This window comes from Nyctereutes procyonoides, unplaced genomic scaffold (assembly GCF_905146905.1).
Source record: "Nyctereutes procyonoides isolate TBG_1078 unplaced genomic scaffold, NYPRO_anot_genome, whole genome shotgun sequence".
Classification (NCBI taxonomy): Eukaryota; Metazoa; Chordata; class Mammalia; order Carnivora; family Canidae; genus Nyctereutes; species Nyctereutes procyonoides.
In genome coordinates, this window is record NW_026575033.1 from 6,509,043 (window position 1) to 6,524,319 (window position 15,277).

The 15,277-nt window shown below is 43.3% G+C and overlaps 2 protein-coding genes across 2 annotated transcripts in view; both read left to right on the forward strand.

Annotated features, from left to right (window-relative positions):
* ATP8A2 (ATPase phospholipid transporting 8A2) overlaps positions 1 to 15,277 on the forward strand; it is a 491,575-nt gene that overhangs the window by 393,366 nt on the left and 82,932 nt on the right. The gene's annotated exons all lie outside the window — the stretch shown is intronic.
* On the forward strand, positions 977 to 1,888 carry LOC129504477 (39S ribosomal protein L45, mitochondrial-like). Its single transcript, XM_055317205.1, has one exon. The coding sequence runs from the start codon at positions 977 to 979 to the stop codon at positions 1,886 to 1,888; it is 912 nt and encodes a 303-aa protein (XP_055173180.1).

The window sequence follows — 15,277 nt, forward strand, 5'->3', positions numbered from 1 at the left end:
ATATATCAAAGAACAGTATAATATTTATAGTTTGAAGTATAGTTTTGGTGTTTATTTGATCAAATGTGTGTAAAAGCAAAAAGTATATTGTAACACTTCTAAGCTAGAAATAAGTTAATAAATTAAATAATTTTTAAAGGATTTATTTATTTATTTGAGAGAGAGAATGCATGAATGGAGGGAGGGGCAGAGGGAGAGAATTACCAAGCAGACTATACTGAGTATAGACTGTGATGCTGGGCTTAGGCTCATGACCCTGAGATCAGGACTTGAGCCAAAACCAAGAGTTGAACACCCAACCAACTGGCCACCCAAGTGCCCTAATAAATTAAATAATTTATTGAGGTAAAGAATATATTTCCTTCTGCAATTTAATTTCTTAATGCTTTTGAAATCTAAGAAGAGTGACACTTGTCAAGTTCGGAGAGTAAGAATCAACTACATTTAATTTTGAAGAGTAGGAATTAGTTGCATTTTCAGAGTTGTAGAATATACTAGGAAAATCCTGGCACAGCAATTGCATATATAACAGGAAAGTAGAAGTGTGCCACATGATCAATAAGAGTTCTTCAACTCTAAAATTCTAATGGGTCCATCATCCTAATCAGTAACATGCAATCTTTTAAAAATCTCAATTCATTGTGCTCCTTAAGAGTTTTTATTCTAAGCATTAAGAATTTTATTCTAGGGGCAGCCCCGGTGGCTCAGCGGTTTAGCGCCACCTAGGGCATGATCCTGGAGACCCAGGATCGAGTCCCGCGTCAGGCTCCCTGCATGGAGCCTGCTTCTCCCTCTGCCTGTGTCTCTGTGTGTCTCTCATGAATAAATAAATAAAATCTTAAAAAAAAAAAAAAGAATTTTATTCTAGCATTCAGAATCTGGGTATCTCAAGTGAGCCTGAGCAGGGTCACCAAGTGATTTGTAGGAGTTTAGAATAAAGGGATAATTTTACAAGAATAAGTCTGATTGGAACAAAATGGCAGCCCCCACACCGCGGGGTTTGTATTGTTTATCCAAAGCCTTAGGATGGTGGTCTCGGCAGCCTGTCCTGGTGACTCAGTCCACAGTTGTAGTTCCAGTGAGAACTAAAAAACGTTTCACACCTCCTACTTATGAACCCAAATACAAATCAGAAAAGGAGTTTATGGAATATGCCCGGAAAGCAGGACTGGTCATGCCTCCAGAACGTTTGGAGCGTCCACTACATCTGGCCTGTACAGCTGGTATCTTTGATGCCTATGTTCCTCCAGAGGGTGATGCTTGCTTGTCATCTCTTGCAAAGGAAGGACTAGCACAGAGAAGTGAACAACTGAAGAAGAAGGTGGCATCACAATTGTCAATCCGGAAGATAAGAGAACATGATCCTAATTTTAAAATAAAGGACTTCCCCGAAAAAGCTAAGGATATTTTTATTGAAGCTCACCTTTGTCTAAACAACTCAGACCATGACCGGCTTCATACCTTGGTAACTGAAAACTGTTTTCCGGACATGGTCTGGGACATCAAGTATAAGACAGTCCGCTGGAGCTTTGTAGAATCTTTAGAGCCACCCCAGGTGGTTCAGGTTCGCTGTTCAAATCTGCTGAACCAGGGCAACATATACGGCCAGGTCACTGTCCGCATGCACACCCGACAGACTCTAGCCATCTATGACCAGTTTGGCCGGCTAATGTATGGACAGGAAGATGTGCCCAGGGATGTCCTGGAGTATGTTGTGTTTGAAAAGCACCTGGTAAATCCCTATGGGAGCTGGAGAATGCATGGCAAGATCACCCCTCCATGGGCACCCCATAAGCAGCCCATCCTTAAGACAGTGATGATCCCTGGGCCCCAGCTGAAACCCTGGGAAGACTATGAAGAGCCACAAGGAGAGGCCCATAAACTTTAGCTATCCTGGTGGCATAAATGACTCCTCGGATGTGAAGCATGGTGATGAGGTGGCTGGATGCTGTGGAGTCTGGAAGCTGTGAAGTCAGTCATCTCTCCATCATGCTGTAGAAGCATCTATGTTTGACCTTTCCTCTCCTGCTTGGGTGTTTCCAGCTGTCTCCTCCACAACCACGGCTGATGGCTGGGTCCAGGTGGGTGGCTGGCTAATACGTACAGCCATAAGCCCACTTCGTCCTATTTAAATTGTATATCTAGCTTTTGAGTCTCAACAAAAGTATGCTTCAGATACCTATTTTTCCTGTAGTAGAGACCGTCAGGAGCAAACTGGCAGAATTTTCTTTTTAATTATAGGCAGGGATCAGAGTTTGAAATAAAACACTGTCAGGGTATTGGACACACTGTGGTGGGTTATGTACTTCTCCCCAGCTTAGGCTAGAAGTAGACCAGCCTTCAGAGAGCAGAATTGGAAGATGGGCTGAACTGTGAATTATGTGGCTTCCAATAAATCCAGACTTGGGAAAAAAAAAAAAGAATAAGTCTGATTGGTCTTATTATTGCAGCATTGTTTCAGGCACTAATAGCAGCTGATGACAGGATGACAGGATGATGAGATCTTTAGATTCTGAAGTTTCAGTGAACCACCAATAGAAGGAAATAAGTTGACAACTATCACATTATGGAATTGCAACTATTCCCAAAGGTGACAGAAAGGAGCATGTGTTTTCAGTCAGTGGGCAGGGCAGTTGGTTTCCTGTAGGCAGCTGCTTGCTCTGTCCATGGAAGGCCACCAAGTGCTCAGAGGTTATAAATAAGCAATTATTGGAGCCCCTTCAGAAAGCATTAAGAAGGTTAGCAACTCCTCATATTCTTTTTTTGGCCTGCTATTAGAATTAATATGCCACGTCTAATATGCCTGCATGTGTCCAAATATCCCTGACTGGGGTGTGGTTTCCCAAAAAGGGGGAGGTTTGGTCTGCTACACACATTTGCTGCTCATCTGTTCGCATCATAGGCAACTGCCCGCCAGCCGCACTTTCCGACTGTGACATGCACTAATTCTAATCCTTGTAACCTCATTCCCATAATTGTACACAGAGCCTTGCCTGTTAGAAAGCTCCGGGAACGCCTTCTTTTATAGGGAACCAGTCTTGGGCTCTATGCTGTGTTGGTCTAGATCTGAACTGGAATCTCTTCGTTTTATTATCAACTTGAAGGGAAAGGACAGGTGGGGTTAAACAGATCCAGACTCAACTACCCTGTTTACTTTAGAAAGCAAGGGAACAACCTAGAAACACATGTCTTGGTAGGAACACAGAGTAAAAAGTAGTGCCCCTCCTTACATCAGAAAAGGTTGAGCAGTTATCATATTTGGCTGAACAGTATAGTAAAGTTTTCCCATAACCAGATCCACCAGCACAGCCCTGCCAAGAGAAGCAGTGGTGTTCTTGCCAGCTCATGGAGTCTTCTAAAATAGTATTTTATTAAAGTCTTTTATTTCACTTGCTGTGAACGTTTATTCTGTTTCCCTACTATAAGCCAGCGCTTCGCTAGGTGCTGCAGGCAGCAAGGGTAAGCCATGGTCTGCAGCCACTGGGGGCTAGTCCAAGCCCTAAAGAGCATGGAATGCACAATGCATGAAATCTTTTTCTGCTTTTTACCATTACCATTTTTAAGTTAAGAAAAAGGACTCTCAATGTTGATGTACGTCCAGACAACATTTATTTTAGGAAAATGATTGAGACTGAAGTCCCAGTGATCAGGTCCAGATTCTATCCTACCATCTGCTAATATGGTAACAACACAACCTCTAGCCTGAACTTTCCTTCAGGGGATGATCCTAAGTCCTCTGGTCTCTAGAAGCTACCATACTAATGACGATGGCGTTCCTGTGCTGTACTCTCATTAATGGCGCTGCCCACAACCACGATAGAGTATCTCCTGAGGGCTTTAATCTTCGTTTTTCTGTACACAGAGGGTTGGACGGTGTAAATCCCCTCTGGTTTTCTTTCTCTAAAAATATCATCTAGTCATGATTATGTAATTTTAGCATTTACCGAGAAGTTGTTTTCTGGCTGCGTAAAACACTATAGAAATTGTTGGTATAGTTTCAGTGTCTGGCTTTTTAATTGATGGATTTGTGTCATTGTCAAAGGGTACTTCTTTTCCAAATAGCTGACATGGACAGGAGAAATAAATACTAGCCAGTAAGGTGCCCTTTAACTTGCTTTCCCTTGTCTTTGCAAGACAATATATACATCCCATAAAATAGTTTCTATCTACCCTCTCTTCCCTGTTTGCTGTGCCTTTCCTCCCATCCAGAGCACAGTGACTGAAGGCCTGGTAAAAGCCATTAAACTCTGAACAATTGACCATCTATTAATATCTGTACTCGTTTCGTAGGGCTGCTCTAAGAAAATACCAAAAACTGGACAGCTTAACAAAATTTGTCTCCCAGAGCTGGAGTCTGGAAGTCTGAGATAAAGATGTTGGGTGGGTGGGTTCCTTCTGAGAGCTGTGAAAGAGAATATTTCCATGTCTCTGCCTCCTAGCAGTATCTGACAATCTTTGATTTTCCTTGGCTTGCCCAAGCATCACCCTGATCCCTGCCTTCATGTTCACATGGTGTTCTCCCTGTATTCATGTCTGTGACCAAATTTTTCCTTTTGTGACCAGTCACTGGATTAAAGGCTCACCTTAATGACCTCATCCTAAGTAATTATATCTGCAGTGAACCTATTTCCAAATAAAGTCACATTCTGAGGTAGTAGGTTTTAGGACTTTAAGAATTTGGGGAGGGAGATAACTCAACCTATAACAGTATCATAAATTGATCTTTCATTGAAGTATTTTGGGTTCCTATGATATATAATTCTCACTAAGAGCTAAGCAGGTAAAGACTGGATTGCACTTGTTTTGTAAATTGTTTAGCTTTCTGTAGCCCAGATGACAGGAGAATCATCTATCATCTAGATTTGGAGAGTCACAAGGACTTTCAAATGCTTGCTGTTTTTACTAAATTCAGGTGGAAAAAAATAACAGGTCTCATTTCTCTCAGGCTTTGAGCTTGGTGCTGAGAATATAAAAATGTGTGGCTATTGTCCTCAAAGGTTTAGTGAAGAAAGCAACTAGTACAATATGTTCTGTGTAATGAATGATGTATGGACTCAAGCTACAAAAGGACAAGATCAGCTTTGAGGTGGAGTAAAAAAAAAAAAAAATTTGTGGGGACTCCTTAGGGATAATCCTGACTCCCCTCAACATGTTCCTGAAGAAAAATAGAGATCCCTCCCACCCCTGACCCCTTACCCCCACCCCTCCTACACCCCACACCCCCACACTCAACCACCATTTAAGAAGTGGGAAAGCATTTCAGTGGGAAAGAACTGTTCTGATAAGATATGGGAAGGAGTGGCTTACGGCAAGATAACGAATGGACTCAAAGAGAAAAATGTGGAATTGAGCTTGGGACAAAACAGTGGCTTAGGACAAGAAGAGAAATACCTTGTATCTAAGATTAAAATGAAAATAGTTAATATGGGTGTGGTTACAGATACATTTAACAGTGTAAAAAAGATTTAGAGTTGAAGATTTCAAGCTAAAATGTTCCATTGTTACAGGAAATTTCCATGGTTAAATCATCTTTCTTAAATGTAAATTGGAGTGTGTCATTTTGCTGCTTAAAACCCCGTAATAGCTTCATCTTGACATTTTGATATAGTCCAGGATACTTAACAAGATTTAAAGACCCTCCACAATCTAATTTCTCTTTGCGTCAGCTCTCCCTTGCTCTTTCTGCTCCGCCATATTAGCTCCTGGAATGTTCCAGCTTTCTCCAGCATCTGGGCCTCTGCCCAGGCCTGGAACAGGGCCGTCTGTTCCTTCCAGTGGCATGCCCCACCACCGGCCTGTTACCTGATCCATTCCTCCTCCTTCAAGCTTCTTCCAAAAAGTGGCTCATTGGGCGGGGGGGGGGGGGGGGGGGGGAGTTTGGGGGGTGAGGTAGTTTCTGAGGGCTCCCTACTCCTGCCACAGCTGCCATCACCCCACAGTGCGTGCTGTTGTCTACTCTGTTGCTTCTGTGGCACTTATTTCCTGAATATCTTTCTTTTTCAATAGACAGGAGGCTCTGGAGGGCATAAACTGTGTCTCCCTTATAGTCTACAATATTTCTGGCATACAATACTATGTCTGGCATATGGCAGGTGTTCAGTGAGTGTTTTGCTAAATGAATGAATGAGAAACATGTAATTGATGGATCATGTCTCAGAAACAAGTTCAAAGTTAGAAAATAAAAATATTTATTACCAGTCACAAAAAAAAAGTTAAATTTTAAATTCTTGCAAAACTAATGCAGTTTGAGAATGCCTGGGTGGCTCAGTGGTTGAGCGTCTGCCTTTGGCTCAGGTCATGATCCTGGGGTCCTGCAATTGAGTCCCACATCAGGTTCCTTACAGGGAGCCTACGTCTCCCTCTGCCTGTGTCTCTGCCTCTCTCTCTCTGTCTCTCATGAATAAATAAATAAAATCTTTAAAAAAAAAACTGATACAGTTCATATTTAGTTAACTCTCAGAAATATTTGAAAGAGTAAACCAGTGAGCTGAAAGATGAGGTGGTCTGCACCTGCCTTGAAGCCAGAAAGCCATAGACGACCACAGAATAGCAGCAGATGTGTGCTCCCTAGACTCTCCAGGCTTCCTTCTTCTCCTCTCCCATCTCTCCTCTGTGTGCATATTTTGTATTTTCTCTTCCTCCTGCCCGCTCTCCACTCTTTCATTCTCTTCCCTTTCCTGGGGGTCCGCTACACAGTTTGTTCTCATGCACGTGCATAAACCCCACTTCAGTATTACTTCCACCACCCCAAATGTGTGGTGGTCCTTGTGCTGGGGAATCCTATAGGCCCCCTGTACTACTCAACACATTGGGAAAAGCATTTAATTAAAAAAAAATAGGTTAAAAATCTGCATTTTATCACCTTTGTTGGATGAATTTTAATGGTTCCATTTCAGAAGTGACTTAGTGTTTGGTTTTTCTCTTTAAAAAACAAAGACAAAACAAAACAGAAATCTTGACTTTTGCAGAACCTGAATCATTCTCAATCCCAAAATAAGCTGGTAGCTGTCTCTGTCAGCGTTCTCAACTGTTTTTGTCATAATGCCAGTTAGTATCTCTCCAACTGTGGGGCTGCTCTTGTGCCAGCAGAATCGGGAAAGAAATAATATGCTGCACGCTGTGGCACACGGGTTCATGTTGAGAAATGTGTGTCTTGGCACTGGAAGATTTAAAGGGCTTGAATATTCATAAGGCTTCTTATCTAAGCCACTCACTGGTTATTAGTGCTTCACATTAAATTGAAGATATGTAAATCCTCATGGTATATCCGGGCTGAATAAATCTGAACCTTTGAGAACGAAACAGCGCATAGAGTTTCCAGGAGGCGTCTGTTCACTCTTCTGGGTGGTGCCTTGACGTAACAGCTCCTCTCTTGCTCCGGCTGCCTTCCACCACGGAGTGTGGCAAGAGCCCAGATACAATTGTGACCACTTCGTCTCCAGAACTATATTTCAGTCTAGCTTTATATGTACACCATTTCTCTTCTTTTGCTTCAGACATTTTACGTGGATGAAGACGACTTTGAAGGCAGAACACCCACATTTGGTATCACTGCATTCGTTTTTCTTACGTTTTGGCTTCACTTATGGTGCTTTTAATATTCATGAAGTCTTGAAAAAATAAACATCCTAGGCTATTTCCTCTGAATGGAAATGTTATGGTTTCAAACCCCAGAGAAAACAATTGGTGAGTTCTACAAGCCCACATTTTCTCTGCGTCAGTTAGAAAGGAGCTCCAGCTTGGCGCAGGTAGCAACCGGCCCAACACTTCGGGCTTCCCACAGCAGATGGCCCCGGGGGCCTGCTTTAAAGATGAGGCAAAGAGGCAGCAGCCGTGCATTATTTAAAGGTTCCCTTTGGAATAGGAGATATTACAATCCTTTCAATTGACTCAAAATTACATCATTTCCGTCTTTGAAGAATGTAAAAGAATTATTTATTCCATCTACTTCTCTGTTCAAATGAAAACATTGACCGTTTTCCTCTGTTTTCTCTCCCTACTTTACATTAGGCCCATACTGATTGGTATTTCCTTCTCTAGTAAAGGGGCTCAACCAGTCCCTTAAATATTTTCAGGAATTTTAAGTTCTTGCAAACAGGGCAAGAACTGCCCACAAAGTTAAGAGCCAACCTTTTAAGAAAAAAACAAAAAAAAAGAAAAAAGAAAAAAAACAAAATGATTGTTCTTAATAATAAAAAGAAAACTGATATCCAGCAGCCGCGTTTCGGTGATACAACATTGTTCTAGGCTTTGTGTGCTAGAGCTGGGCAGCTCCTGGGGATTCCCCATTTGGCCAACTCTCTGTTTTTTTACCACAGGTGAGATTCCCATGTCAGCAGTTCTCTTCCAACTGTGTAACCCTACTCTTCCTCCCTCCCTCGTGCTTGCTGACAGGACAGTCCCATGTCCCACGGTGATGACCCACCCATCTCACCCACACCAGGTGCATTGTTCCCTGTCTCAGGACACCTCTGTATCCCCTGTCTTCTCCTTCCTTCTCGGGAACTACACTTTCTCTATGTATGTAGGATAACTACCTCTTGCCCAGATCATATTCTTCATCTCTCTGGCTAATTTCAAATGTCATTAACAAACCTTTCATTTCTACCACTTCCCACTAGCGGTGCTGAAAAGACAAATGTTTGAGTCCCCAGCCTCCTTTATACTGCTACATGGCCACGTGAGCCAGAAATGGCCAGCAAGCACTAGGGTAACTTGACCACAGGCTTCCTTCGTGAGAGTGGAGCTGGGTGGGGCTACCTTCTCTTCCTTCCTTGAAGGCAGCTAAAAGTCTTGCCACAGCAGCCACTTTGGGACAGTGAAACCAAAAGCAAGAGGACAGAAAGCCAACACTAAGGGTGGTACTACTACAGGATGGAAAAAGCCTGGGAACCTGACAGCACAAAGGAGCAAATACCTACTTCCAGAATTATTTTGGGAGAATGGTCGCGACTGTTTTTGTTGTTTGAGCACTGTTTGTGGAATTTTTAGTTATGCATGGACAAGTACAACTTAGGGGTACCCCTTCTCCTCAAAACAAAGCAAATATAAAAACCTGGCCTAATCCTGGGACTTCTTGTACATTTCTAATTTTTCTATGTTTACTAGCTATTTCCGTAACGTGAGCTCGCCAAACACCTTCCCCATCCTTGGTTTTCCCCTTACAGTACTCTGTGCTCTATTTCATTCCCAAGCGTGGTGGAAGAGTGACCTATACTTGTCCTCCTATGTCCCTCACATTCCTTTAGTCCTGGCAGTGGACTTAAGCCCTCACCCCTTAACCTTTTCTCTCATAGGTCATAAATGCCTTTCTAGTCTCTGGAACTATGGGTCTTAGTCTTGCTATTCCCCAGGCTTTCTGCAACATTTGGTACTGCTGTCTTCTCCCACCATATTGAAGCTCTCTTCTGATCCTCTAGTCTTCCTGTTGTCTTTCTTTGTTCCCTGAAATGTATGGGTACCTCAAGTTTCTGACATGTTTCTCTTCTCTCTCCCCACCCCCTTTTTTTTTTTTTAAAGATTTTACTTATTTATTCATGAGAGAGAGAGAGAGAGAGAGAAAGAGAGAGAGGGAGGCAGAGACACAGGCAGAGGGAGAAGCAGGCTCCATGCAGGGAGCCCGACGTGGGACTCGATCCCCAGTCTCCAGGATCATTGAGCCTTGGGCTGAAGGCGGCGCTAAACCGCTGAGCCACCCGGGCTGCCCTCTCTCCCCTTTTTCTCTGCCAGTCTCATCTATTCTAAACCCAGTTGTGATCATTATTTCTGTAACTGTGTCTCCAGTCTGTCCCACTTTGGCCCAGTGTTGAAAGTGGTGGTCTCTGTTTCCAACTGCTAGATTATAGATCTTTACTTCAAGTCACCCTAGCATCTCCCTCATCCTCTTCCCACAACCTCTGCATTGAAACATCAAATCTTACGCATTTTCCCTCAGCAAAAATTTCTCACACCTTTGCTGCAGTTTATATTTCCAGTGCTATCTGCTGATGGTAGCCTCTAAGTGTAGGAATATCCTAGTTGGCTTTTCTGTGTGAGTCTGTCCTAGTATAGACCACCACCTTGGCACCTCCCTCACCCCAACTCACACTTAATCCATCATTAGTCCTATCCATTCTTCCTCCCAAATATCTTCCCAGTCCTCCCCTTTACCCTCATTTCCATGCCATCCCCCTGGCACAGGACACCACCTTTGGGCTGGCTCTTTGCTTCTTGTCTTGTTCCTCCCTATTTTCTGCACCAGATCTGGAATGTTCTCTCAACAGTATAAAATTGTGCTCCTCCCCTCTTAAAAATCCTTTAATGATTTAGAATTTTATGTAGAACCAAAATCTTTTACATGACAGACAAGGCCCAGCCTGACCTAGCCCTGTGCATCTTGTCAGCTTCAGCGTAACACACTGTCTGGTTGTACCGTTCATCTTTCAGTGCTTTACATTGACAAGCTTCCTCCTCCCCCTCCCCCTACCACAGGGCCCTTGCATGTGCTGTTCTTTCCATGTACAGTACTCCAAACCTCATTGCCCAAACTCTCCTGGAAATTTCAACCCCCTTGTTTGGGCTCAGCTCAAATGGTACTTCTTAAGAGAAGCCCTAGGCCCCCTCATTATTCTTTGTAATCACATCAGAACACTTTCCTTCATTGCCATGAATGACAAGAAAGTGAGTTATGCTATTTGTGTAACATTTTATCCCTCCCACCTAGAATGTCAGCACCTTGAGATGAGGAAACTTACGTGGTTTTTTTTTTTTTCCCTTCATTGTGTGCCCGGCAGCTAGCTCAGTGTCTTACTCATAACCTGGCCTTAAAAATACTCTTTGCATGAATAACAAATGAAGATGGTCTTACTGTCTATGAAATGAAATCTCAGTTCTTCAGGGTCCTGCTCCAGGGCCTCTAGAGGCTGACTTCCACCAACCTTTCCCACCTCTTCCCTCACAACACCCATACATGATGTGTGATTGAGCAAATGGAGCTCTTCACCACCACCTGCATCCTTTGTTTCTCCCAGCCCTCCACCTGGACGTCCCTCCCACTGCCATTTTTTTACATCATAACCCTACCCATCCTTTACTAGTGCAGTACGTGCCACTTTATGAGGGATTTTTTTATTTGTCCCCAACTAGAAGTGATCTCTGCCACTCTTGCTGTCCCACAGTACATTGCTATGTTATCATTTCTGCTTTTATCCTATAAGGAAATGGTCTATGTTTTTTTCTCTCAAAGGTGCTAGAGAAGAATGTGACCCATTGGCCTCTGCACCCAGCACGCTGCTGAACACAGGGCCTGGGTGGTCAGACTGCTGGATAAACAGGTGGGCTGGAGCAGCGGTGCTATGCCTACTATCGAGGCTGGGAGAGCAAGCCAGGCTATCTGTTTGAAACACAGATACCTAACTGGGGTAGAACTGGGGAATCATCTTGAAGTTCTTGGCCAACCACAGAGAAGATACTTGATAAGAAGCCCCAGGTGTCATTCAAAATAGGGTAGAGCCAGAGAGCTTAGGGTTTTCTAATAAACTTACCCTTAAGGTGTGGGCATGAACTTCATTCCTCTAAAGTAAGAAAAAAGCATTAAAGTATCTTGGCTCAGCTGGCTGAGTAGATGTACTGCATACGGATCTCAGAGAGGAACAAAGAGGGAAGAGTCCCCTGTGTTCATTGAAAGAAGAGCACCCATCCCCAGTCTCTTGGGATTGGTCAAAGAAGAAACGCTGGTCTGCCTGGGGATTCCCTGGTGCCTGTTTTGTTGCAGCTTCCCACAAGAAAGAAACCTTTTCATCACTTGAGTAATCACCGCCCCCTCCCCACAAAGAAAAATAAACAGAAAATTCTCCCTTTGGGCCGGCTCTGAGCATCAGTTGTAGCTGCTCTAGCACAGATCAAACCAGAATACTTGCACCTTGTGGTCATTGGCATCAAAGGCCGCAGGTTTTTCTTTCCGCCTCATTTTAATATGCTTGTGAGCCTTGGGAGGCTTAATTAAAACTGCAGGGGAGCCAAAGTCAGCATATAAAGGAACTGTTTTGATGCTTCAAAACCCAAGCAAACAGAATCTGGATTATTCAATTAGGTATGCTTATGGGATTTGTCTTGGGTGTTTTGATTGCTCAAAGCCTGCTGGGGAAGTCAGTCATGGGGTTTAGACCTGAAAAGAACCATATTTAATACCCCCAAATTTCACTTTTTATCTTATTTGGGTTTCCCATTACCAGTGCGTTATTGTGAGCTGTACATGAACTATTCTGACTCCCGTTTACTCAGCTTCTTCCCCTGATACCAGATTACACGGCAGGGCCAGCCAGATCTTCCTGCCTGGTTTGGCTGGCAGTCATGCTCTTGGATCCCTTTCCTGCCTTTCACTGATGGTCTTTGCTTTAATAAGACCCAGGGTTGCCCAAGAGGCAGTGCAGAGCACAGGGCCTCCCCACTAGACCACTTCCTGTCTATGTGGCCTTAGACAAGTTACTGAAATCTCTTCCTCTGTTTTTATATCATTTACAAAAAGGAGATCAGGGTGGTGGAAACTGCTGTGTTTACTGTTCACTGTGTTAATTTGATAAAATAATTCATGGTAATGCACTTAGTACTGTGCCGGGCTCAGGAGGAGTGTTCAATAAATGGCAACGATTATCATGGTTCTCCCAGGACATAGGTAGACATGTCTCCATTAGCTGCAGCCAACAGGTGAGGGAGGACTGGAAGCTTTGTGCATGTCAGCTACTCCCAGAAGCATGCAATAGATAGACTCAGCTTCTATGCTAAGAACAAGCCTGCCCTGAGAAGCCTCGGGTCACGTGAGAGATTGCATACCCTGCTGAGGTCAGTGGAACGTCTGTCATGTGACCAGCTTTCCCAGCAGTCATTGAAGTGACAAGAACTACTACAGTAAGTTAAACTGGAGCCACTTTGTCTACACTATGGGACTTTTGCTCTGAAGTTACCAAAGTCAGGTCTCTGGGGGAATGTATTGCCAGGATCCTGGTGGTGGCAATAAAGGCAAGCAGCCCTATCTCTGAGGGCTGAAGCAGGCTGGCCTGATTGTGGGCATGCTGCACCTCATAGAGTGTATGCTTCTAGCTAATTAGCTTAAAATCGACCCATGTGCTGAGAGCCAGCTCTAATCCCTAACTGTTAGAAACCTTCCCCAGGAGGGAAGGTTACCTGGTGTTGATCAAAGAACTCATAAGGATCCAGACAAAAATATTTAGTGTCAGTTGGTAAAGATTTAAAAACAGGTGTTCCCTGGATGGTACTCATGTGCTAGGCTTTAACTTCCTTTCCAGGTGTTTATACCCCAACAAAGCAGGCAGTATCAAATATATAGTATACATGGATAGCCTGTGCAGAAAAAAGGTTCCCCTTCACTGTCTCTAGTGAGTCTGTTAATAACTGGCTGCCTGTGACAAACCAACTGCCCAGATACAGGAATGTATAGAACACATCCCTACCATTAAGAGGCTTTCAGTCTAATGAAGATGGATAAGCAATAAGCATAATGTTGAACATAATGCAATATCATAGGGTACAGGGGAAAGAGCAGGCACTCTGGGGTTGATGGACCTGGAGCAAACAGTGATTCTACCTCTGGCCAGCAGCATGACCTTAAAAAGATCGTGTGACCTCTCTGAACCAAACTTTCACATCTATAAGATGGAGGATAATGTGAATTTTATAGGGCCATCCATGTGTATTAAATGAGGGGAGGGCAAGTTACTAGTACAGTGCCTGACAAGTAGTAGCCATGTAAAAAGTGGTGGTAGTAAGATTGTTATCATCATAGAGGTACGCAGGGGAGGAAGTATATAATCCTTCTGGAGAAAATGAGGAAGTGATATTTGAACTGAGTCTTGAGGGGAGGAAGAGGAATTCTCAAAGTCAGAGCAATGGCAGAATGGGGCATTGTCAGCTGGGCAAAGAACAAGATGAGCAAAGGCCGAGAAAAAAGGACTGTTGAGGATTCAGAGACATGCAGATGGTTCAACATGGCTGGAGTGCAGGCTTCTGGTGATGAAGGGCCAAGAGCAGGGTCTTGGTGATAGACAGGAGGGGCTGGACCATGAGTAACCTCACATTCCATGCCAGAGTTAGATTTTGCCAGTTTGCAGTGTACTAAAAATTCCAGTGCCAAGTACTATACACTAGGCTACTTATATATGTTATTGGATGCCCAGCAAACACCTTGCAAGAATAAGATAGCCCCATTTTGTAGGAGCAAACTCAAATTCAAGGAGATTGTTAATCATTAAACTCACCACATTAGCTTCCAGTAAGTTAGGCAGTTTGTATATGTGAAGAATGTGTTGTCTCATTTGATATTTCATGTTAAATTGTGTTGCCTTATTTTCCTTTCTGTTCCATTATTCTCTATCATTCTCTTCTGCATATGTCTGGAACAAAGCAACACCACAAATAAGTAGAATGCCTCTACTGATCATCAGACTTGAGTGAATTTGGTCACTTTTCCCAACTGGGCAGTTGATGAAGTAGAAACAGAGACATGGTTCATCATACAGTGTAATTCACTAATATACAAAGATCCAGTTTTCCTTCGGTCATATTGTTCTCCCCACATAAATCAAGCATTCTATTAAGAACAGCACACTATATTTTAATTTTTTTAAATGATAGATGTTAGACTTGAGTCCAAAATAAGGTAATATAGGATATTTGTTTGAGGTTGATGCTATGAATTTCATGAAATTTTGTGTTACCAAAAAAGGAATAAGATTCATCCTAACTTTAGATGGACCATCCTCACTCCAAATATTGGAGAAGTACATGTTAACATCAACCCTAGGGATCTGAGGTACATAATGCACCCAAGTACCCAGAGCTCTGCAATCTGAACTCTTGCTATCAACCTCAACCTCTCCAATGACTCAACACCATTTATTTGGGATGACTTCTAAACAGGTGTTTCCTCTGTGTCACAAATGGTTTAAACTAGAGCCGAGCTTATGTCCGGCATGTTCAGCTGAAATCACAGGGCCAGCTGACGCTCTGTGAGCATGTTTGCTCATCTGTGTCGATGCTGACAGCCAATACTTGCCGATTCCCACGTTGGTCAGTACTGGACATAGAACAGATGTTGGGGATTATGAGCAAGGATTTGGGGAGGCTGTGGGCCTGAGTGTCCACGGAAGTAATTCATTGTGGAAACGCAGACAGGACCTGCTGAACCTTCAGTGAGAAGTTCTATGAAATAAGCCTCAGTGGGCCTGCATATCAGGACTGAAAACAAATGTTTTCCTGGTGTCCTTTAATTAAAAGAAAAATA